The sequence below is a fragment of the Eretmochelys imbricata genome, chromosome 12 (genome assembly GCF_965152235.1).
Source record: "Eretmochelys imbricata isolate rEreImb1 chromosome 12, rEreImb1.hap1, whole genome shotgun sequence".
Taxonomy (NCBI): Eukaryota; Metazoa; Chordata; order Testudines; family Cheloniidae; genus Eretmochelys; species Eretmochelys imbricata.
In genome coordinates, this window is record NC_135583.1 from 39,223,880 (window position 1) to 39,245,173 (window position 21,294).

Consider the following 21,294-nt stretch of genomic DNA (forward strand, 5'->3'; position numbering starts at 1 on the left):
CACTACAGTTCTTGGCTCCCACCTGGCCGGGCCAGACCCCACGCAGCCTGCGCATGAAGGGGCTGTGCAATTAACAATTCGAACCGAGCGTGCACTTCCTGTCTGCAGACGCTCACCGATCTATCTGCACCCCCAGGGGAAGCGCAGGGTTATCCCTGCAGGAAATGACCTGCCCACAAAAACCAATGGCAAGATGGGAACAGAACCCAGGTGTCCTGACTCCCTAGAACCTCCCTTGGACCATAGGGCCACCCTTCCATCTGGAACGACGAGGGGCTGGGCTGGGATACTCTGGGAGCAGAGCACTGCGCAGTGCCCTCGTCTTCCGTTCTGCCAGACCTGGGCTGGAGCGAATGAGGTGCCCGACGGCGGCCCCAGCTCCCCGCGGCCACAGTACCTTTCGGTGACTGCGGGCAGGATGAAGAACATCCAGAGGTGGATGCCGAAGACCAGGATGACCTGGAAGATGAGCTTGCCCAGCACGGTCTTGCGGAGGTAGAGGGCGCGGTCGATGACCATGGTGGAGAACTGGATGAGCAGCATGACCAGGAAGGCCTCCGGCACCTGGTCGTCCGACAGCGAGGAGGTGATGTCGGCAGCGGCCGAGTGTTTCTGGGGAAGCCAGAGAGACAGGCCATTACGGGGCACAACGCCTGGCCCTGGGCCCAGCTAGGTAGCCCCGGCTCCAGCCTGCAAGGAGGCTGGAGCAGGTTAGCAGGGCGGGTGTCTGGCCCGGAGCAGTGGGCACTGCAGGTCCCTAGGGGAGCGGCCAGCCCAGCAGCCCAGCCCTGGGGCCCGGCTTACCCCAAAGGCCCAGAAGCCGAAGATGATGATGATGAAGTCGACCACGTCTGCCAGGAACATGAGGGCGTAGACATCAGTAGCAGCCTGATACTTGGTGTTCAGGATGGCGCAGAAAAAGCCCCTCAGTGGCCGATACATGTTCTGTGCCCTGAAAGTAGGCGAGGAACTCAGGCCAGGGCACCCCCCGGGCAGCCAAGGGGCAGGGCCCCCCCCAGGGCCCACCAGCCACCATCAAGCAAATCAAATGTTTGGTTGATAGAAATGGGCATCTCTTCCCCTCCCGCACCTGACAAATCTGATGGGTATGGGGGGTAGCAGGGGTGGGGGGTCAGGGTGTGCGGTGGTGGTGGGCTCAGAGGCTGGCCTGACCTCGCTGACCCTCCAGGCTGAGGGTTGGGGTCACTTACACAGCTAGGAAGAAGAGCTTGACTCTGAGCCCAGCAGCCTTCAGCTTCTCCCAGGCTGGGCTCTGCTTCTTCTCTTCCTTTTCCTTCTCTTCTTCCTCCTCTGCCATTCAAAAATCAAGGGTTAGCCCCCAGCGTGCCCAGCCCGAGTGGGCTGGGGGCAGCGAGAACATGGGCTTCTGCCCGTCGGATGGGTGGGGTAGGAGAGCACCCTGCTCTGCACAGCCCCAGAGTGGCACAGAGAGGCACCCCCCAGCCTTCTCTGGCAGCAGGTCCCCACAGTGCCAGGGTTTCTAAGGGAGATCCCAGCAGAATGGCCCAGCAACCCTGCCAGGGTCCTTAGCGCCCGCCCAGTGGGGAATGTGTTCACACCACCAGGAATCCCCCGCCCATGTACCTGACACTGCTGCCGTTGCCTTCCACTTCTTGGTCCACCTCCTCTTCTCCTTCTTCTTCCGGAAGCGCAGGTGGCTCCCCTTCTTCCCCTCCCCAGCCCCCTTCTCCTGGAGCTGGGGCTCCAGCTCTGCTGACACCACCTCTGCCTCTGCACCGTCCCCCGAGTCCAGCTCGCACTGCTTCTCCTCCTCCGCCCGCTCGGCCTCGCGCTTCTCCTCCTCCGCCCGCTCGGCCTCGCGCTTCTCCTCCTCCGCCCGCTCGGCCTCGCGCTTCTCCTCCTCCGCCCGCTCGGCCTCGCGCTTCTCCTCCTCCGCCCGCTCGGCCTCGCGCTTCTCCTCCTCCGCCCGCTCGGCCTCGCGCTTCCACTTGGCGAAGGCATCCTCCTTGTGATCCCACAGGCCATAACACTGCCGGGGAGAGGGGCACCCAGGATCAGTGCCAGCTGTCTGGGGATGGGTGACTGGGGGTCGGGATCAGGGCACTGCGGTGTCCAGCCTGAAGCGTGGCATGGCATGTTCGGCTGTGCTATCCCGCACCACAGCGCCTCCCAGGCTTTGAAAGCTGAGCCCCACTCCCGTGAAACAAGACCCGCTGCAACCCCTGTGTGTTGTCAGAGGCCCGGGCACCAGGATGTAAACACCTTTCCCAGCTAGCGCTGGGCCCCCACTTGTCCCTATCATTCTGCAGAGCCTGACCCTCCCCCTTCCTTCCCAAATCACTAACAACTTAAGGTACCACCGCTGGCACCTACTGAAACCCGGGGGGGTGACACCCCCATCCAAGCAACTGTCTCCAGCGCCCTGACTTCAGGCAGACTTGCTGTACGGGTTACATTGGCCTCACCGCCCGAAACCACGAGTGACTGATTTCCGTGCCGAGACGCCGGGGAGCCATTCAGAGGCTCTCTGTGCCCCCAGCTGGTCCTATGCCCCCAGGGGTGTACCCCTAGCTTTGGGAAAGGCTGCCACCCCAAATTCCAGCACCCCACTTCTGCTACCATACTTCCTGGAGCTTCCAAGGTCACAGCACTGCTGGCACATGGTGGACCCAGGGCTTGGGCCATCCCCCTGCCTGGGGCAGTGAGCCTCAAGGCCTGGCTCCCAAGAATTCAGGCAGGTCGCCCCATGGCATCTCAGTCACAAGTCGCATACACCGGCTGCAACGTCCCCCGGCTCTTACCAGCAGGAGGGAGCGGTGGAAAAACAGAGCCATGAGCTGGACAAGGTCAAACTTGAGGTAGTGGTCGGTCTTCTCCAGGCCCAGGATGCGCGGCGGGAAGAAGGGCTTGGCCTCGTTCCTCACCAGCGAGGAGTAGCTGTTCCAAGGGAAGAACCCGAACTGGAAGAGGTATTTCACCACCACCACCACCTGCGGAGGGGAGAGGGGGTCAGCGGGGAGCCCAGGTGGGAGTGCTCCGACCCCAGAGCTCAGCCACATGCCTCACCCCGCCGTGCAACCAGGCAGGACGCGGGGCCCAGCACGCCCCACCCCAGCCCGCCGGGGGGCAGAGTGAAGGCTGGCTTCCTTGCTGGCACATGGCAGCGCCTGCATTTCTGTCGCACAGGAGCCAGCCTGGAGAGGGCACCCACCTCGGTGAAGATGATGGCCGTCATCCAGAAGCGCTTGCTGGGCCGCGGGATGGAGAGCATGGCCCACAGGAAGACCAGGATGGGCAGGAAGAGGGAGATGACGGAAGCCGTCACCATGTTGTTGAGGATGATGATGAAGTAGCAGAGCAGCTCGGAATGGGCAGCCACGAAGTGGTACAGGGCCAGCAGCAGCTTGAGGAAGCGGTTCTGGGACAGGTAGAACTGCTCCGACTCCTCCAGCTCCTGGAAAGTCACCTGCCTGGGAAGCACAGAGCCAAACGTGGGCTGATCCTCCTGCCTGCGGGATCAGGGGATACGCTTGGTACGCCCAGTGTCGCCCTCTAGTGGCTGAGCCCTGGGACAGATAAGGGACCTGCTCTGCTACCAGCTAAGGGAAACCCTCTCTAGCTCCACTGGCAGAGGCCTGTGTTTGGGGTGCTGCGCTCCCCGGTTTGTGTCCTGCCTCCTTGGAGGGAGTGTCATTTACACGGGAGCTGGGTCTTCTACGTCCACAGGCCTGCTCTGTCCTGCCGAGGGAAAAGACAGGCTGGGAGCCTAGCAACGCCTTCCCCAGGGATCCCCCCACTCCCCAGCACCTGCCGCCCTTTCTCTGCCCGTCTTTTGGCTCAGGCAAGCTGCATGGGACTCCAGGAAGCCAGAGCAGTCCAAGGGCTCCCCTTCTCCCGGGGCTGCACACACAGCCCCTCGCCCGTGGCCTGGCTGAGTCACTGGGAGATCAACGCACAGATTGAACCGGGTCTCTCACCTCCGTGTGCGGAGCACCGACCCCCAGGGCTACTGAAATTGCCAGTATGATTGGTTTTAGGATGAGGCTGGAAACAAAATGAGAACAAGCCTTCTGCATTGTGCTTTGGGATTTCTGCTTCTGCTCAAATATTCCTGAAATCTGCTATAGTTTTCTGACATGGGGATTTAAGCACCATCTTCAATAAGCTGAGCAGCCACGGAGCAGCGACACAGCACACATCTGCGACTAGAGGCCACCATGCACACCGTGAAACTAACGAGCACATCCCAGTGGCTGCTGCAGGCTTCCGAGGTCACGTCCTTCCTAGCCAGAGCCATGCTAATTTGCATGGCTTTCCCACAATGCTTTGCCTCTCACTCTGAGCCGTCCACTACCTGTTGGAGAGCAGCTCACTGGCCGTCCGGGTCCGGTTTCTGGGATACACCAGGAGCTCCTGAGACCCCTGGATCCGCTCCACATCCTCCTGGGAGCCCATCTGCTCCTCGCTGTGGTAGCCGGTTGTCACGGGGGAGGTGGTGTCATTAGTGACCTCAGCCCCACTGCTGAGAAGGTCTCCTCCTTCGCACCCACTGGGAGGGCAACAAGCACAGGGTCAGGCTCTCCCCAAGCAGCCAGGGCTTGCATCGGGGGAAGCACCGCTGCCCCCCGGCCTGGGCGATGCTGGGGTTCAGAGGTGGGCATGGCAGGGTTGGTGTGGCGTGGCTGAGGGGAGAGCACAGGTGGCAGGAGGGGAGGAGCAGCAGTCCCGGCTGCCACAGGGAGGGATCACTTGGGGGGCAGAGAGGTGGCAGAAGAGGGCACCAGACTGCAGAGAAGGAAGCAGAGTAACTCCGGGCCGAGCTGCCCCTGCCCAGGCCCCCTAGGCCATCTATGCACCTGCCTTGAAGCCATGCTGTTGCGAGAGCCCACGGCGACGGCCGCCTGCGGGCCCATCTCGTCGCCCAACGCCGGCTGGTACAGGTCGTCCAGGACCCCGCTGTGCACCTCGTCTCCCTGCCAGGGGAACCGCAGCGTCACCCAGCGCCCCTCGGCCTGGCACCTGCAGCGCTCCTCCCCCCCCGCCCACACCTACCTGGCACAGCTTCTGGGTGAGGACGTATCTCTCCACCCACAGGACGGTGGACATGTCCCTGTGCTCCTTGGTGAAGGTGTGGAGCCACTGGGTGAGCCCGTCCACCGTGGCCTGGCACAGCACCCATAGGAAACGCACCATGTTCAGCGCCCGCTGCATCGTGTTGCTCCTCTCTGCGGGGACGGGGAGGGGGAAGCTGCTTTCTGGAACCGCGGCACCCAGCTCGGGGAGGGGCCCCTGTCCACCCAGAGGTCAGGGAGGGTCCAGGCTGGTCTCCCCCATGGGTCACGCAGCGCCTGGCTGCTCTCACAAGGGCCTGGCAGCACCTGGTGCCTGACTGAGCCCCCCGCGCCCAGGCCAGAGCAGGGTCCAGTCTGGCAGCCCCCTCCCCCCCCGCCTCCTGTCAACCCCTTTGGGGCGTGGCTACGCTGCCCTGCTGGCTGTGGGCACGACCCCTCCCCGGGCCCTGCGGGGAGCAGGGCAGGTCATCCCCAGGGGGAGCGATCTCCGGCAGATCCCACGCTCGGTGTGCGGGGGAGGGAGTGGGGCCTGGCACAGGGCGGGAGGCAATCAGGGCTATGGGGGGCCCGTGTCATGGGGGACGCGAACCCCTAGATCTCCCCATCTCCCACCTGTGTCCTCTTCCTCCTCTTGGTCCTCAGGCTCTTCAGGTGCGTCGGCCTCACAGACGTCTCCGTCTCCGCCGTCCCCTGCACGGCAGGGTGGGTTACGCCCCCGAAACCAGCCGCCCGCCCAGCCTGCCGTCTCCAGACGCTCACGCGCAGCCTCCGTGGGGCTGGTCGTCATCGCCCCCTCGGGCTGGCCCGCGACAAGGCTCCTATGGGGCCTGTGGGCACTGGGCGGGGAGCTGGGCCCCTCTCCAGCAAGGATCACCACATCCCTCCTGGGGCGGGGAATGGGGCCACAGAGAGGAGGGGGAAAGGACAGGGAGGGGAATGGAGCCATTGGGATCAGGGGGAAGGACACCCCTTCTCCACGTGGGGCTGGGATGCTGCTGGCCTCCCCAGCTGTGACATCGCCTCTGTCACGCTCTCCCCTCCAAGGGACAGGACGCGCCCAGCCAGGGCTCCTCCCAGCTTGGGCAGGGACACGCTGCGAGCCCAGGGGGCTCCCTGCCGCCATCTATCTCAGCCAGGGCGAGCCGGGCAAGGGGCAGAGGAGGGCAAGCCAGTCCCACCTGCTGGCAACTCAGCGTCCTCCCGGTCCTGCTGCTGCCGCTCCTTCAGCACAGACTTGGCATTGGTCACCCAGGCCTGATACGCCAGCTGGAGCCGAGAGACAAGGTGCAGAGCTCAGTGTCCGGCAGCCGCCAGCCCCACCGCACCAGCCCTGCCCAGGACCAACCTGCCCCGCTGCCCCTCCTGGTGAGCAGAGGGCAGGCGGGCAGCTGGGGGGTGGTTCCTGCCCAGAGGTTTGTGCCAAAGTATCACCGGGCTCCACAAGCTATCCAGGGTGCCCTCCTGGCACTGGAGTCTGGTCCCGTCTATCCCTGGGGATGGCACCAAGGGAGCCCAGGGGCCATCACTGTAGCCTGGTCGAGGAGGGCGAAAGAGGATGCGGGATGGAGACGGCCGGCACGGTGGGGAGAGCTGGGGGCAGGGGCAGGGGAGAGACAGATGGCTAAGTACTGGGATAGGTGGCCAGAATGCGGATGGATGGACGGACAGATGGGCAGAGCAGACAGACGGACACGTAGCTGCCCGGCTCCAGCAGGGCCGGCTGGGGGCTGCCCTTACCTGGAATGCACTCTGCTTGGCTGGCTTCTGCTCCTCCAAGCTGGCCTCCTCCTCCTCCTCGCTGTCCGACTCGAAGAGGAAATACTCACCTGAGTGCAGGACTGCGGGGAGCCGGGGGGAGACAACACACAACAGCCGGTGTCATGGAGGGACCTGCAGAGGACGCAGCCCAGGAGGGAAGGTTCCTGCCCCCACCCCCCTGACTCCTGGCGGAGGGGAATGGCACTCAGGCTAGGCCCCACCGCACTGACGGGTCTGTGGGGTTTGACCAGCACAGTTCAGGATAAGGTGAGGTCAGGCCTACAGCCCCGGGGTCAGAGCCAACCTGGAGGCTGCCCTGAGTGCGGTGAATCTCAGGGCTTCATTAGTTCAACCCAGCGAGCAGTCGCTTACCCTCCAGTCACGGTGCTCCTCGCGGCGGGCTCCCCACGGACTCCACTCTCACTGCGCGTGAGACCTGCGCCTGGCCGTGGGGCCCTGCCTGCGCCCTACATGTCCTCACACCCCCACCCGAGGGCACTAAGGGAGCCCAATCCCCCAGTTCCTTCCCCGGGACTCCAGAGGAGCAGTGGGGAAAGCGGGCAGGGCGAGGAAGCCACATGGACAACCCAGCTCGAGGAACCACCCTTGCTGCAGGGTCAGGAACCGTCCTCTCTGGGTGGCTGGCCAGCCGGCTCCTGCTCCTGATGGCTCCCAAGCATGGAGGTGGGTAGGAATTCACCAGCAGGACGGCCCTGCCAAAATGGGCCTCCCATCTGGACACCTCTGCTAACGAGCAGTGTCTTGGAGGGGGAAGCCCGAGGTCTGCCCTGCCTTTGAGAAATGGGGACATTCTTCAGGCAGGCCCCAAAGGCTGCCTCAGTTCCAGAGGAACGAGCGCTACCGTGGTGTTTTGGATCCAACATGGCTAGCTCCTACCATGTCTTCACCGGTGGAGAACGGCTGGGAGGTGTCCATGGCCCCTGGTCTCTATCAGCAAAGGCCAAGCGCAGCATGGGGGTATCCCGGAATCATTCTGTTCTGCTGGCATGACGCGCCAAGCTCCCTGTGAGGTCTCTTCCTGCTACCTCTCATGGACTCCTCTTCCACCGTGCCACCGAGGGAGGGGAGGGGGAGGGTGGGAGCTGAGCCCTGCTCTGCCCAGCACAGGAGGAGGAAGAGGACTTTACTTCCTCCTAGGGAGGGACCCGTCTATCAGGCCCTGGTGGAGGAGAAGAGAGTACAAGGGACACCTCCCTTACCCTGGCGTACCGACATCTCTGACACTGACAGTTTGGATAGGCAGCTTTGGAGGGAGAGGTGATGGCTACTTGGCCCACAGATAAAGCACTCAGCACCAGCTAGGTGCCAGGAGAGCTGGTGCCATGGTGCCAGGTCCCAGAGATGGTTCCCAGGCAATCAAGACAGGGCTGGATGGCACGGTGGTCTGAGTACTGATGCCCGTGGGGCCGAGGGCTGGTAGCAAGAGTGACAGGGACTGCTGTGCTCTTGGAGGTCAGTCCTAGGCACCAGGCGCAGGGTTTCCAGCCTCTGGCCCTTTACACGCAGAGCCTGAGACGAGTCATAGGTCTGTCATCTTGCGGCTCGACCTGCTGGCCCTGGAGATGGCGCCCGTGCATTGGCTCTGCCCTGGAGCAACGCTGCTTCCAGCCCCGGTCACACGATGTCGACGCTGGGGTGGTGGCGGGCAAACAGGGCTTTGAGCAAATGCGGCCTGGGAGCTGGGCGTGGACTCTGGGGCACTGACCGAGAGACGGTGCTCTGGATGAGCCCCTCCTGGAGCTGGGGGAGGCTGGATCCAATCTCTCGAGGAGGGACAGCTCCAGGCAGGCGTCCCTCGCGCCATGAGCACTTGGAGAAAGAGCAATGGGCGGCACGTCCCTCCGGGCCGCGTCCCTCTCGTACGTGGGCCAGGCACTGTGCGGGGCCAGCACGAACAGGCTTGGGAGTGTGCCACAGGGCAGCAGCCTCAAACCCCCGAGATTTCGCTTGTGCCATGTGGCTAGTGCCACGTTCCGAGCCTACCTGAACCTTGGCAAAGACATAAATATACACACAGCTACTCTGCCGAGAGGCGATCAACTAATGGCCTACACAGCACCGGCATGGTGCGCAGAGGGACGGTGGACACTGCACTGGTCTGTCCTGCGGCCCCGGGGGGTCAGAAGGAACCGAGGGGCGGTTGGGTCGGCTCCGTGCACTTTATGCCCTTGGGCGGAGGGTTGGGGGGGGACACCTAGGGCACAAACACAGGCCCTGTACACACTGACGGCCAAAGAATCTGATCTCACGCACCCACGCACCAAGAGTGGAGTCCCCGAAGAGCCGCCGAGCGCTCAAACAGCTGCATCCCAATCAGCCCTGGAGCCTGCGGGTAGCACCCTGGGGCGCAGTGCTCACAGAGCACGCTGGCACCTCTACGGCCAGGCACTCGGGGATTTTCTGGGGCCAAGTGCCAGCTTGCACCAGTGACTCGCCCCAGGAGGAACTGGTGCACACGAGCAGCTGAATGGCACACGCCCCTGTAGGCAGGGCCCATGTGAGTGCTCCGGGGAAGCCATTCTGCTCACGGAACTGAGCCTTGCCTCGGTTTAAGCCTGGAGCCTGGAGTTTGTCCCGGGACTTGCCTACAAACGGGCTCCAACGGGCACCGAGGATTTGTCCCTGCGCCCCTCACTGGATTAGTACCGACAAGCACAGAAACACCAGGTTAGCGCCCCAGGGTGGGGTGGGACGCAGAGGGGAAGGGAGCCGGGCTCGGGGCCATGCAGGACAGGACAGACCGTCAGCACCGGTGCCAGCCACGAGGAAGGCAGCTCTGGAGCTGCTGCCCCAGGGCTGCAGAGGGGACGGGCAGCCGGCTGGGGATCAGCCCTGCCCCTGCTGCAGCCCCCCACAGGCGTCAGTGACTCGCCACCAGAAGGGTTAGAGCCGAGGGCAGTCGCCCGTGTTAGTGCTCCATGCTGGGGCGGGGGAGTACCTGCGGCATGGTCTAACCAGGGCCGCCACCAACTCTTCCTCTGCCGGGAAGGGTCCTTCTCGCCACTTGGCTCTGCGGAACGGGCACATCGGAGGGTGAGGACCCCGTCAGCCGGGGCAGGACGCCTGTTGGCTGCACCAGCTTGCACCCAGCCACCCTGCCCCACGGCAGCCAAGACCACCTCAAAGATCTCGGCCTGGGACAGGGCACATGAGGCGAGGTGACGGGCCACACCCAAAGCACTGGGTGGAAATGAACACGCCCAGTATGCCCGAGCCAGCCCCTGAGGCTACTTGGGGGCGAGTGAGGCAGGGAGGGAGGATCCCTAGCTTGCTCACACTCTTCACAGCGCAGCCGTGGCCCCAGCAGCTCCCCAGCCGGCAAAGGAACTAGTGCTGCTGTGGGGGCCTGAAACCAGCCGTACCCCAGGGGTGGCACCATCTGAGGGCAAACAACCTCGCTGCACTGATAAGGGAGGGTCTGGGGGAGAACGGGGACGGATGCGAGGCTTCCCGGGGCAGGGGAATGACAGACACACATGGGAGGGAGGGACAGACAGAGGTTTCTGCTCGGCGTGGGGGATTAGGGGCCACCTGGGCTAAGGCTCTCCAGGGTACCGGGTGTGGGGCGCACAGCCCCACCGCATGCACCCTGGGTCCCCAAAAGCCACTGCCAGTTCCCTCCTGCCCTACAGCCCCTCCTACCCAGCCAGGCTCCCACTGGAATACCAGCCCGGTGATGGGCACTGGGTGCACAGGACTCCCTGGGGGTGGCAGCAGAAGCTAGCTCTGCCACTCCTATGGTGCCAGGCTGCGCCCCCCCCCCTCACCTGGTTGGTCCTCATCCGGGGCCTCGGCAGAGTCGCTGGGGTGTTGCCCCAGGTGGTACTTCTCCTGCTTTGCCCGGATCCTCTCCATCCTGCAGCCACAAACACAGAGCAGCTGCGGGCGTTGTCGCTGTCCGTCTCCCCACTCCGGCCGTCTGTCTGATCACAGCCTGGGCCTGGAACCCCCCTTGCCCGCTGTGGAGTCCGCCAGCATGCAGCGGCCCCAGCCACGGGTACAGGAGACCTTCTCCTTGCCCAATTCCTCCCCTGCCCCCAGCTGGAGGGTCCGTCTCCCACCATGGAGCCGGGCGGCTAGCCTCCACTCCCCAGGCCCCCGTTTCCAGAGGGGCTATGGGCAGCAAGAACCCCCAGCCTGGGACCCGCCCTCTCTGCTGACTCACTGTCGCTTGAGCTGGGCTAGTGACTTCTCCTCGGTCTGCCGGTGGGAACTCATGCTCTTCAGGGTGCTGGCCTTGTACAGCGCGAATCCTCTGCAGAGACACCACGGGGCAGTGAGCCATGGCACGCCACCCTGCACACTGCCCCCTGCCCGGGCACTCCAGGCACCTGCTCCAGAGAACAGCGAGACAACCTCCGCCCCCGGGGCACCGCGCCCAGAGCTTGGGGCACAAGGGATCAAGAGGCACCTCCAGCCTCCCCTGGGGCCCCAGAGAGCCAGGTTCTCCAGCCCCTCCTGGCCTCTCGGATGGGGGCCTCCAGCACAGGGGCCCAGGGACCCACAGGAACTAGGGCCTCCAGTCCCCGGTGCTCCATGGGAGCTGGGGGCTGTGGGAAATGCAGCCTGCAGCCTCTGCAGGGGGCACAAGCAGGAAATGCCACCTCCATGCCCCGTCTGGTTCTCAGAGCACAGGCTGGGCCGGGGGCAGAAGCGCCTCACAGGGAGATCCCTCTCCCCATGCCCCTGCAGTGAGTGGGCTCCCCGCTTGCCCCACCAGCACGCATCCCCTGGCCGTGCCGCCCCCACCTGGAGGCCTGCAGGGCCGAGGCCTGGAGCTCCGTCATGACATGCAGGAAATAGTAACTGAGGAAGACTCTGCGCTGGAGGAGGAGGAAGAAGAAGCAGATGCTGTCCCAGATGATGCCAGCCTCCTCTACGGGCAGCGAGCAGTCCTGGTCCTTGCCCATCTCCTTGGCTGGCAAAGCAGAGAGACAGGAGCGTTCAGGGCACAAGGCAAAGCCCAGCAACCGCAAGGCAAACAGCAACGCGAGGCTGGGCCGGACTCCATCCCTGGCACTAGGGCTATGTCTACACAGCACACGAACCCAGGTCCTGACTCGGGTTTGAGCCCACACCCCTCTTCCGTCCACACACAGATCTGTCTGACTTGGGTCACAAGCACTCAGGAACCCGGTCCTTGGACCCTGCTGTGGGGAGGGTCACAGCCTGAGTCCTGTTGTGATTGAGGGCCAAGCCCCGTCGCTGTGCAGTGTAGACACAGCTCAAACCGCAGACCCAGCTCAGAAGGGCTGCACAGCGCAGTGTGGATGTGCTAACACCGCTGAGAGACCCAGGTTCAGCACCTGTAAGTCCAGGTTTACAGTGCAGTGTGGACACTCCAGGGCGGGCTTGAAAACCCCGAGTCTACAATGCAGTGTAGACACATCCTTGGAGATCCTGGGCCTCAGCCCCCACACTGCAGGCATCAAAATCTCCGGGACTCAGCCCCCACCTTCTGGGCACTGGGAGACCCCAGGCTCCCTTCCCACAGTTCTGGGCCCCCCACTTACAACCCCACAACACCCTGAGCCTCAGCCCCTCCCATCCTCTTGACCTTGGGGGGACCCCAGGCCCCAATGGGCCAGCCCCTCACTGCCAGCCCCCTGGTACTGGGATAGGCTCATGGTCCAAGCCCTGGCATACAGCAGTGGGGTGTGAGAGAGCAGTGGGGCTAGTATGAGGCCTCTGCTCCCCCCCAGAGATACTGTCCAAGCCAAGACAGAGGCGGAGATGTCTGTGGCCGTGCCCGGGGTGCCCACGCTAACCCTGCCAGCGCGGCCTGCCCGCGGGTGAGCTCTGCCCAGCAGAGGGATACTCACGGTCATAGTAGCCCTTGACGGTACAAACCAGGCTGAAGAGCTGGATCACCCAGCAGAAATTACTTTGCATCTGCTGCACGAAGACACAGGAGAGGAGCTGCCGGGACAGAGTGGGGGAGGGGGTCAGCCCCCCCTCGCTGGGCAAACAGCATGGGACTATTCCTCTCCCCACACGCTGCCTGCCTGGGCCCCTGCCACTCTGCTCCGCACCACCCTTTGTCTAAAGGAAATGCATGCCCCTGCCAGGGCTTCCGAAAGCACAGGTAGAAGGCCCCTATGGAGGAGGGGGCTCCCACAGGGGCACGTGAACCATGCCCAACCCATCCAGCCCCAGGGGCACATGGGGGTCTGAATTCTGCACGGACAAGAAAGGCAGAGCCCCCTCTCGCCCACCCAGCCCTGGCTCCACGGGGCCAGCGGAGCAGCCAATGGGCAGATCGCCAAGGAGGAAAGGTGTCAGGGCAAGGCACAGAGTGGAACTGGGGCTGCATGGGGGGTGCTAAGAGGGTGCTCCCTCCAGCTCTGGCCAACCCAGCAGCGCCCCTGCCCCCTAGGCCCTGCCAGGGCTCGCCCAGCCGGGCCCGGTGCCCATTGCCAGCGGGGCGTCGGCAGGGGCAGGTGCTCACCGACAGCATGTTCTTGGAGATGATGACGGTGACGTTGTAGAGGATGAGGCAGTCCCAGAGCACCAGCCGGGCCTTGGCCGGCTTGCGCAGCATGGCCGTGCCGAAGAGCAGCAGGTAGAAGCAGGCCAGCAGGTAGCCCAGGCCGAAGATGCTGATGCGGGTGGCACCAGTGATGAAGACCACGACCAGGACGAACCAGAAGAGGTAACGGAACACCACCACCTTCAGCATGTCCAGGTACGACCTGCAGCCGGGGCAGCCGGCTCAGAGCAGCGCTGACAGCCCTGGTCCCGCGGGGCCCTCCCACCCCATCCCTGCGGCACAGCAGGCAGCTCAGTCCTGGGCCGCTGGGGGTCTGGGTAGCAGGACACCCCTTCCCCAAGGAGCAGAGCAAGAGGCTCCACAGGTCACCAGATGGTCTGCATGCCTCATCCCCGCCCGTGGGCCTCCACTGGAATCCAGTCAGAGCAATGTCCTGCTCCCCTGAGCCAGGGCCCCCCAGCCTGTGGGTCCCCAGCCCCCCTGCCCACTGCTTTCGAGGGAGCGGGCCCTGCACCATCCGGGTGCTTCCACACAGCCCCAGGTGAGCCGGGAGTCGCCCAGGCCAGGCCAGACCCCGCTCCCAGCGCGGCCCCGCGGAGCTCCCTACCTGCAGTTGATGAAGTTGGGCACCGGGTTGGGTCTGCCCCTCGCCAGCTCCAGCAGGTCTGTGTTCTCCCCGGCCGCCATCAGCCACTCCTCCGTCCGCTCGGCTGCAAAGACCTGCCACTGCTGGGAGGCGCAGAGCAGGAGCAGGAAGTCACCTGCAGGGAGAGAGAGACAAAGGGACCCCACCTTGCCGCCACCATGGGCACCTTGGAGAATGAGCTGGGTGGACCCCAGCCAGACCCCTCCTCCTCCCAGCAAAGGGGGTGGACCCCAGCTGGGCCCCTCCTCCAAGGGGGCAGACCCCAGGCAGGCTCTGCCCCCTGCGTGGGAGGCACAGCTAGTTCTCACCTCCAAGGAAGCTGCTCCCCGGGACATGCCCAGAGGTGTGAAGCGCATGGTGAATACCCAGCTGGCCGGGTCATGGGGCCAGTGGGCGAGGCTGGCCGATAAGCTCCTCTGTCTAGCAGGGGGGCTATGGCACGGGGAGAGTCAGGCCTGTGGGATTCCCCTGGGGAAGGACGCTGGCCACCAAGACTCTGCTCCCAAGGCCTGGAACGAGGCATGTCCAAGGGTGGGAACACGCGCCGCCCAGGAGCCAGTGCACTGCTTTGTGGCTGGCTGCTGCTGGGCGGATGGGGGGACAGACAGACGGGAAGGAGGAGGCACCAGTCCCGTGGGGAGCAGGGAGCAGCGGTGCCGCGGGAGCCAGGGGGTGAGGACGGGTACTCACTGATGAGGTTGGTGGAGTTGGGCGCCATGTAGAAGTCGGGCAGGTACATCCATTTGATGAGAGCCGAGTTCATGGGGATGGAATGGCCCCATCTCCAGGGATAGTCTGCCAAGGAGAGGAGAGGTCACCGGGGGAGGGCGGCACACGTGCCCCCCCCATGCCCACAGGTCTGCTCCCAGGCCTGCTACAGGGATGTGGGTTCGATAACACACAAGCCGCAATGTTCCCCTCAGCTACTCCCAAGACCTTGCCCATGCAGAGATCTGGGGGGTTGGGGGTGGGAAAAAGGGGGTTCTTAGCCATGCAGAGATCGGGGGAGGAGGTCCCTGCCTGTGGACAGGTTGGGGGGGAGGAAGGGGGTCCCTGCCCATGCAGAGATCTGGGGGGTTGGGGGTGGGAAAAAGGGGTTCTTAGCCATGCAGAGATCGGGGGGAGGAGGTCCCTGCCTGTGGACAGGTTGGGGGAGAGGAAGGGGGTCCCTGCCCATGCAGAGATCTGGGGGGTTGGGGGTGGGAAAAAGGGGGTTCTTAGCCATGCAGAGATCTGGGGGTGGGGGGATATCTCTGCCTGTGGACAGGTTGGGGGGGAGGAAGGGGGTCCCTGCCCATGCAGAGATCTGGGGTTGGGGGTGGGAAGGGGGTTCTTAGCCATGCAGAGATCTGGGGGAGGAGGTCCCTGCCTGTGGACAGGTTGGGGGGGAGGAAGGGGGTCCCTGCCCATGCAGAGATCTGGGGTTGGGGGTGGGAAAAAGGGGGTTCTTAGCCATGCAGAGATCGGGGGGAGGAGGTCCCTGCCTGTGGACAGGTTGGGGGAGAGGAAGGGGGTCCCTGCCCATGCAGAGATCTGGGGGGTTGGGGGTGGGAAAAAGGGGTTCTTAGCCATGCAGAGATCTGGGGGTGGGGGGATATCTCTGCCTGTGGACAGGTTGGGGGGGAGGAAGGGGGTCCCTGCCCATGCAGAGATCTGGGGTTGGGGGTGGGAAAAAGGGGGTTCTTAGCCATGCAGAGATCAGGGGGAGGAGGTCCCTGCCTGTGGACAGGTTGGGGGGGAGGAAGGGGGTCCCTGCCCATGCAGAGATCTGGGAGGGTGGGAAGAAAGGGGGTTCTTAGCCATGCAGAGATCGGGGGGAGGAGGTCCCTGCCTGTGGACAGGTTGGGGGGGAGGAAGGGGGTCCCTGCCCATGCAGAGATCTGGGAGGGTGGAAAGAAAAGGGGTTCTTAGCCATGCAGAGATCTGGGGGTGGGGGGATATCTCTGCCTGTGGAGAGGTGTGGGGGGGGGGGAAGGGGGTCCCTGCCTGGGCAGAGACTGGGGAGGGGGGAAGGAAGGGGTTTCCTGCCCAGGAAGAGATTTAGGGCCAGGGCTTCCAAGCATCCCCTGCTCTCCTGGTCCCGGCCCCTGGGCCTTACCTATGCAGAGGGCGGGGGGGATGCCCACGCACAGCAGGTACTGGTAGAGCAGGAAGAGGGCCAGGAAGAGGCAGTACTTGGGCCAGAGCCTGGCGATGGCAGCACGGCGGCGCCGGGTCAGGATGACGACCAGCCAGCCGCCGTGCAGGATCACCATGAAGTTCATGCGTTGCCCGATCACGGTCACCGTCATGAGGAAGCAGATCTGGGCGGGGGAGACAAGGGGCTGAGCTGCCGGCAATCACATGCCGGGGGGGCCCTGGCTGGCGCCGCCCACCCCGCACCGAGCCATGAGGAGCCAGCCGAGGGCGAGAAGAACCAGGGTCCCCCTGGGCCCGCAGGATCCCCCCTCCTGAACTGCACCCTGGGCAGCAGGGCCAGGGAATCACCATCCAGGGGGAGTTCGTTCCCAACAACCGGTGCCCGCCCGTGTCCAAAGCCAAGGTCTTGGGGGGTCGTTTGCCTGCCACGCTGGGGTCCCGCTCACTGGGCTGGGGAGCACCCGCTCCCGTAGACCTGCCCCCCTCAGCGCCAGGGGACGCCCTCAGCCCTGCCCATCTCACCTCCAGGCCAAACTTGTAGTAGAAGTAGTTGATGAAGTATTTGGTGCAGCTGACGAGGCCCCGGTCCAGGTGCTCGCGCGATGCCTCCTCGAAGAGTGTCTGGGTGGCGGGCGGCGCCAGCTGGTACTGCTTGCGGTAATACTCCTGGCGCCGGTACACAATGGCCTCCAAGACGAGCAGCATCAGCACCAGCAGGTGGTTCTGCAGGGGAACGGCCCGGGACGAAGGTGAGTCCCAGCCGGGCGAGGTCTTGGGGCATCGCGGGCAGGATGCTAAGCCGCCATGTCCCAGCCTCCAGCTTGGGGTGGCAGAGAGGCAGAAGGGGTCACCCCGCCAGCTGTGGGCGAGGTGCTGGACTGCCCACGGCCCACATGGATTCACCAGCTCTGCTGCCAACGCTGACCCTGGCGGAGGGGCAGCCGGTTCCCATTTGCACTGGGCCAGCAGCCTGCTGCCTCCAAGGGCTCAAATCCTGCCATGGGTGGAGCTGGGGGTCTCCGCCCCATGCCCGCTTCGTAGGCATCCCCAGCGGCAGAGCGGGCAGCGAGTCCAGCAGAGAACAGGGGCATGGGGAGAGGGGCTGTGCCCCCGAACGACCCACCTGGATGTAGCCCAGGTTGGGGAAGCCCTTGCGGATGCCGAACCAGTTGGCAGGGTCCACGGGGCCCCGGTAGAGCGTGGAGTTCTTCAGCTCCGCCCCCAGCAGGTTGGTGCCATTCAGCTGAGGCTGCGGAGCAAACACACAAACAAACGTTAGCTGCCAGGGGAGGGACCCAGCCCCCCGGCCGGGGGTCCCCACGATTCTCCATCGGAGGAGGGGTGTCAGACCCTCCGGCTGCCAATCCTTCCCACTGCCTGGCAGCTGCCGTCGTAGGGTGGCAGCACGTTGGGCTGCCCTGCAGGGACAGGCGTGCCGGGAGCCCGCAGGCTGTGGGGGAGCCCCGATCCCCTTCTGGATCCTGTCCCGCCCCTGCCCCGCGCACCTCGGTGCAGTTGCTGGAGTACTCGCGCGGGTCGACGGCCTTCAGCTGGTAGAGCATCTTGCAGACGATGATGATGCAGACCCAGACGGTGCAGAGGCAGGAGGCCATGTGGCGGAAACGGCAGTAGGGCAGGGCGAAGGCCCACAGCGCCACCAGCAGGAAGTTCATGACCGACACCTGCAGAGAGCACACGGGAGCGAGGGCAGAGCTGGGGGCGCGGGTCGGGGGCCCCCAACTCCAGGGGCACCTTCCAGCCTCACCGCGGACGGCCGGGGCCCCCCACTGAGTCGTAGGGCAGCCAAAGGAACCCCCGGCTAGCTAGCGGCCCCTCTCCCACCCCGACGCAGCGCTCCCTCCTGCCCCGAAGGATCCCTCCCTGCCTATGGGGCCCTCCCCATGGCTGGCAGAGGCAGATTCCCCAGCAGCAGGGTGGGAGCCCTCGAGGGCGTTTTCCTTTCTGGTCTCCCGAGCACGCCCGCCCATCCCCGTTACCTCCTGCAGCGCCACCCACACGGTGTAGAGCGCCACCAGCTTGAGGACGTGCAGCTCCAGGAGACGCCGCACGAAGACCTGCCCGCGGGTGAGGATGTCGGAGAAGGTCCAGCCCAGCACCACCAGGCGCTCCAGCACCAGGCCCCACTTACTGGGCACCGCTGCAAAGCAGGGCAGCTTGTCACGGCCACACCGGTCCCCCACGTGCCGTGCCCTCCCCCGCCCAGCCCCGCCCCCCGCCAGGCACTTCCCCTCCCCCTTCCGCCACCAGCACCCCCATGTACCCTGGGCTCCATGTCCCCTCCCCCACCAGCACCCACCCCATGCCCAGCACTCCCCTCCCCTCCCCTCGGTGCCCTGCCCCTCCCCCAGTAGCCCCCGCCCTTGTGCTCTCCCAAGCCGCTTCCCCACCAGCACCCCCCACAGGCCCTGCAACTCCCTGCTCCCTCCCACACCAGTGCCCCCCCACCCCGCAGGCTCCCTCCCCCTTCCCAACATCCCTCCCCCACAGTCCCAGCTTACCCCAGTTCACCCTTCCCTCCCCCGCTGGGCTCTGCCCAGAGCCCTGAGCGGCGATTACCTTCCGAGGCTGAGTCGGCGTCCCCGGGGTCAGCCTCCTCCTCCGCACGGGGCAGCAGGTGGCTCCCCCGCGCCTCCTCGCACCTGCAGCAGGGAGGGAAGGGACGGGGTCTCAGGGGAGGAGCTGAGAGGGGGATCCCCGTGGCCGGGATGCCGGGAGCAGAGGGGCCAGGGGCCCTTGAAGAAGCAGAAGCCAGATCCCAAAGGTGGTGATCCAAGTAGCTCAGCGCCCGCCAGTGCCAATGCGGGGCCTTGGGGTCAGCGCTCCGAGGGGAGGGCGGCCCTGCTGAGCCATCTGCCCTGCTCCTGCAGCCCCTGGCATCCGACAGACCCCCCGGCAGGGCCCTCTGCTGATCCCACGCGCTGCACTGGCCAGCTGGAGCCTTCCGACAGCCCGCCGGGCACAGCCCCGCGTCCGCTCACCCGCCCCAGCTCTCTGCACGGCAGCGTGCCCAGGGCTGGATCCCGAGGCCCAGCTGCAAGAGCAGCTCAGAACAGGGCTAGGCTCGGCTCCAGCGCCCACAGCTGGCCCCTCCCTCGTTCAGGGCAGCAAGGGAGGAGGTTGGGGAGGGACGGCCCAGCCCCACAGCGCAGCCAGCAGCAGGTGCTTCCCGAACATGCAGGAGCCCAACGCTGCTCCCTGCCCGGCTGGGAACCAGGCACCGCACACTCCCTTCCTGAACACGTGGGGCAAATGGACAGGGGAGAGGGCGTGGGGCTGCCCAGGGGCAGGGGAGGTTCATCAGGGAAGGGGCTGCACTGCTCCTGCACAGGGAGATACCAGGACCCCACTACCCTCGTGTCAGACCAAGGGGAATGAACGCCAGAGGCAGGGTCCCATGCCAGCCCACCCCCCACCCCAAGCTCATATCCAGGCCTGTCTGCAGAAGGGACCCCTGCTCCCAGCCCAGGGGTCCCAGAGGAGCACCAGGCTGGAGCAGACAGGATGCCCAGAACTGCGCCCTCTCCTTCCAGACACACCTCCTAGAGCCTGCCCCAGCCCCTTTCCCGGCTCCCTGTCCCCACAGACCCTGCTTGGCGTATTTGCCCACTTGCCCCACTGCCGAGCCAAACCCAAGGGCCCAGACTGCGAGCCCTGGCTCATCACGCTGTACTGGGGCACCAGGCAGGCCAGAGAGTAGGCTTGATGGGACTCTGGGTCTACTCAGCAGTCAGGGCCCACAGATGCCCGGCTTAACCCCTCTTGGGAAATCACCTGGCCAGTGTCACCAGCCCTGGGTCTGCCCAGGCTGCTGCTCTCTCCTCTTTACAGCCACCCCCCAAGCTGTCCCCCCCACCCCCGTGCTGCTCAGGGCACATCCAGCACCAGGCAGGAAGGGAGCATACCTGGGGGCAGGCGGGCTCCGGGGCTCCGGGAGGGCCACGTGCTCCAGGTCGGTGATGCGCATGAAGGGGCGGTGGAAGTAGTGGAGCTGCAGAATGCAGGCCAGCAGGAAGAAGCCCGGGATGAGGATGCTGGAGAAGAGCTCGGAGACGCTGAACTGCTCCAGGCCCAGGTCGCCCAGCCTGGATGGGAGGATAGCAGCTGTGGGCCAGGGCGACGGAGCCCCCACCCCGACTCCTGCATCCAACCCCAAACGCTGCTCCCCAGCCGCAGCGAGCAGAGCTGGAGAGCTGCAGCCGGGGCACTGCCCCGGTCCCAGCCTGGTGGGAGAGCAGCTAGTCGAACCGGCCGGAGCCGCCTGTCCCCGGGGGAGCAGAATGGGCATGCCGGCAGAGCGCCCGGCGATGCAGGCTGCTACTGACACGGAGACGCCCTGGTCCCGTCTGGTCCCAGCACACACTCCAGACAGCAGGCTGAGCGCTGGGACCCGGGAACGTCCTCCGTGGGAATCACCTGAGCGGCCACAGAGCGAGCTGGAGTCTGTGCTAGGAGAGGAGGAGGGCTGGGAAACAGGACTCCTAGGTTCTGTCCCTGGCTCTGCCACAGACGGCCTTTGGGGAAGTCCTTGCCTCTCTCTGTGCCTCAGTTTCCCTCTCCATAGACCAGGGAGAGGTAACAATCCTGCCATTCCTCTCGGGGGGGGGGGGGGTCACTGGGCCAGGCTCTGGAAAGGGCCAGCTCAGCGCCGTGTACTCTGGCCCCACTCCCAGGGAAGACCCTGCCCTGCCGAGGGGATGGGGCGACCCCGCCTGGGGGCTCTGACCCTGGGGCAGGGTTTGAGCACCTAGGAGCTGGAGCAGCCACTGAGCAAAGCTTGGCCTGGAGCGCTGTGCAGGCAGTGGCAGGGCTGGAGGGGGGGCGGCCGCTGGGCGGCCCCCAGGGCGTCACTCACTGCTGGTCGGTGAGGCCGGTCAGGTTGCGCCAGTACACGGGGAAGTCCTCGAACTGGAAGGTGTAGACGGCGATGAGTACCAGCATGGTGTAGGCCACCACCAGCCACCAGAAGCCCTTCAGCAGCTTCCTCCACAGGCTGTAGTAGACCTGCAGGGACCGGAAGCCATAAGCTCCTGGGCCCCCACCTCCCTCGCAGCCCAGACCCCGGCTGCACCCCCAGCAGGGCTGCCCAGCTTCTCTGTCCTCAGGGTAGGGTGCGTGCCGTGCTCCCTCTCCTGAGCCCATGATCAGCTTGCACCATCACCCCGCCC

The 21,294-nt window shown here is 65.2% G+C and overlaps 1 protein-coding gene across 3 annotated transcripts in view; it reads right to left on the reverse strand.

Annotated features, from left to right (window-relative positions):
• The window catches only part of PIEZO1 (piezo type mechanosensitive ion channel component 1 (Er blood group)), a 109,356-nt gene that overhangs the window by 8,464 nt on the left and 79,598 nt on the right, over nucleotides 1-21,294 (reverse strand). For 2 of the 3 annotated variants that reach the window (XM_077831275.1, XM_077831277.1), the window contains 28 exons: nucleotides 20,982-21,130; nucleotides 20,032-20,211; nucleotides 18,686-18,768; nucleotides 18,106-18,266; nucleotides 17,614-17,790; nucleotides 17,232-17,357; nucleotides 16,631-16,831; nucleotides 16,068-16,272; nucleotides 14,660-14,764; nucleotides 13,931-14,084; nucleotides 13,282-13,525; nucleotides 12,656-12,752; nucleotides 11,583-11,751; nucleotides 10,999-11,088; nucleotides 10,601-10,689; nucleotides 9,772-9,843; nucleotides 6,792-6,892; nucleotides 6,233-6,320; nucleotides 5,667-5,744; nucleotides 5,035-5,207; nucleotides 4,843-4,955; nucleotides 4,337-4,531; nucleotides 3,194-3,452; nucleotides 2,784-2,972; nucleotides 1,606-2,011; nucleotides 1,212-1,311; nucleotides 805-952; nucleotides 398-612 (listed from right to left, as the gene is read on the reverse strand). In XM_077831275.1, the coding sequence (XP_077687401.1) occupies nucleotides 398-612; nucleotides 805-952; nucleotides 1,212-1,311; nucleotides 1,606-2,011; nucleotides 2,784-2,972; nucleotides 3,194-3,452; nucleotides 4,337-4,531; nucleotides 4,843-4,955; nucleotides 5,035-5,207; nucleotides 5,667-5,744; nucleotides 6,233-6,320; nucleotides 6,792-6,892; nucleotides 9,772-9,843; nucleotides 10,601-10,689; nucleotides 10,999-11,088; nucleotides 11,583-11,751; nucleotides 12,656-12,752; nucleotides 13,282-13,525; nucleotides 13,931-14,084; nucleotides 14,660-14,764; nucleotides 16,068-16,272; nucleotides 16,631-16,831; nucleotides 17,232-17,357; nucleotides 17,614-17,790; nucleotides 18,106-18,266; nucleotides 18,686-18,768; nucleotides 20,032-20,211; nucleotides 20,982-21,130 (4,367 nt within the window). The remainder of the gene's footprint in view (nucleotides 1-397; nucleotides 613-804; nucleotides 953-1,211; nucleotides 1,312-1,605; nucleotides 2,012-2,783; nucleotides 2,973-3,193; nucleotides 3,453-4,336; nucleotides 4,532-4,842; nucleotides 4,956-5,034; nucleotides 5,208-5,666; nucleotides 5,745-6,232; nucleotides 6,321-6,791; nucleotides 6,893-9,771; nucleotides 9,844-10,600; nucleotides 10,690-10,998; nucleotides 11,089-11,582; nucleotides 11,752-12,655; nucleotides 12,753-13,281; nucleotides 13,526-13,930; nucleotides 14,085-14,659; nucleotides 14,765-16,067; nucleotides 16,273-16,630; nucleotides 16,832-17,231; nucleotides 17,358-17,613; nucleotides 17,791-18,105; nucleotides 18,267-18,685; nucleotides 18,769-20,031; nucleotides 20,212-20,981; nucleotides 21,131-21,294) is intronic. The other variant, XM_077831276.1, reaches the window with a different exon arrangement.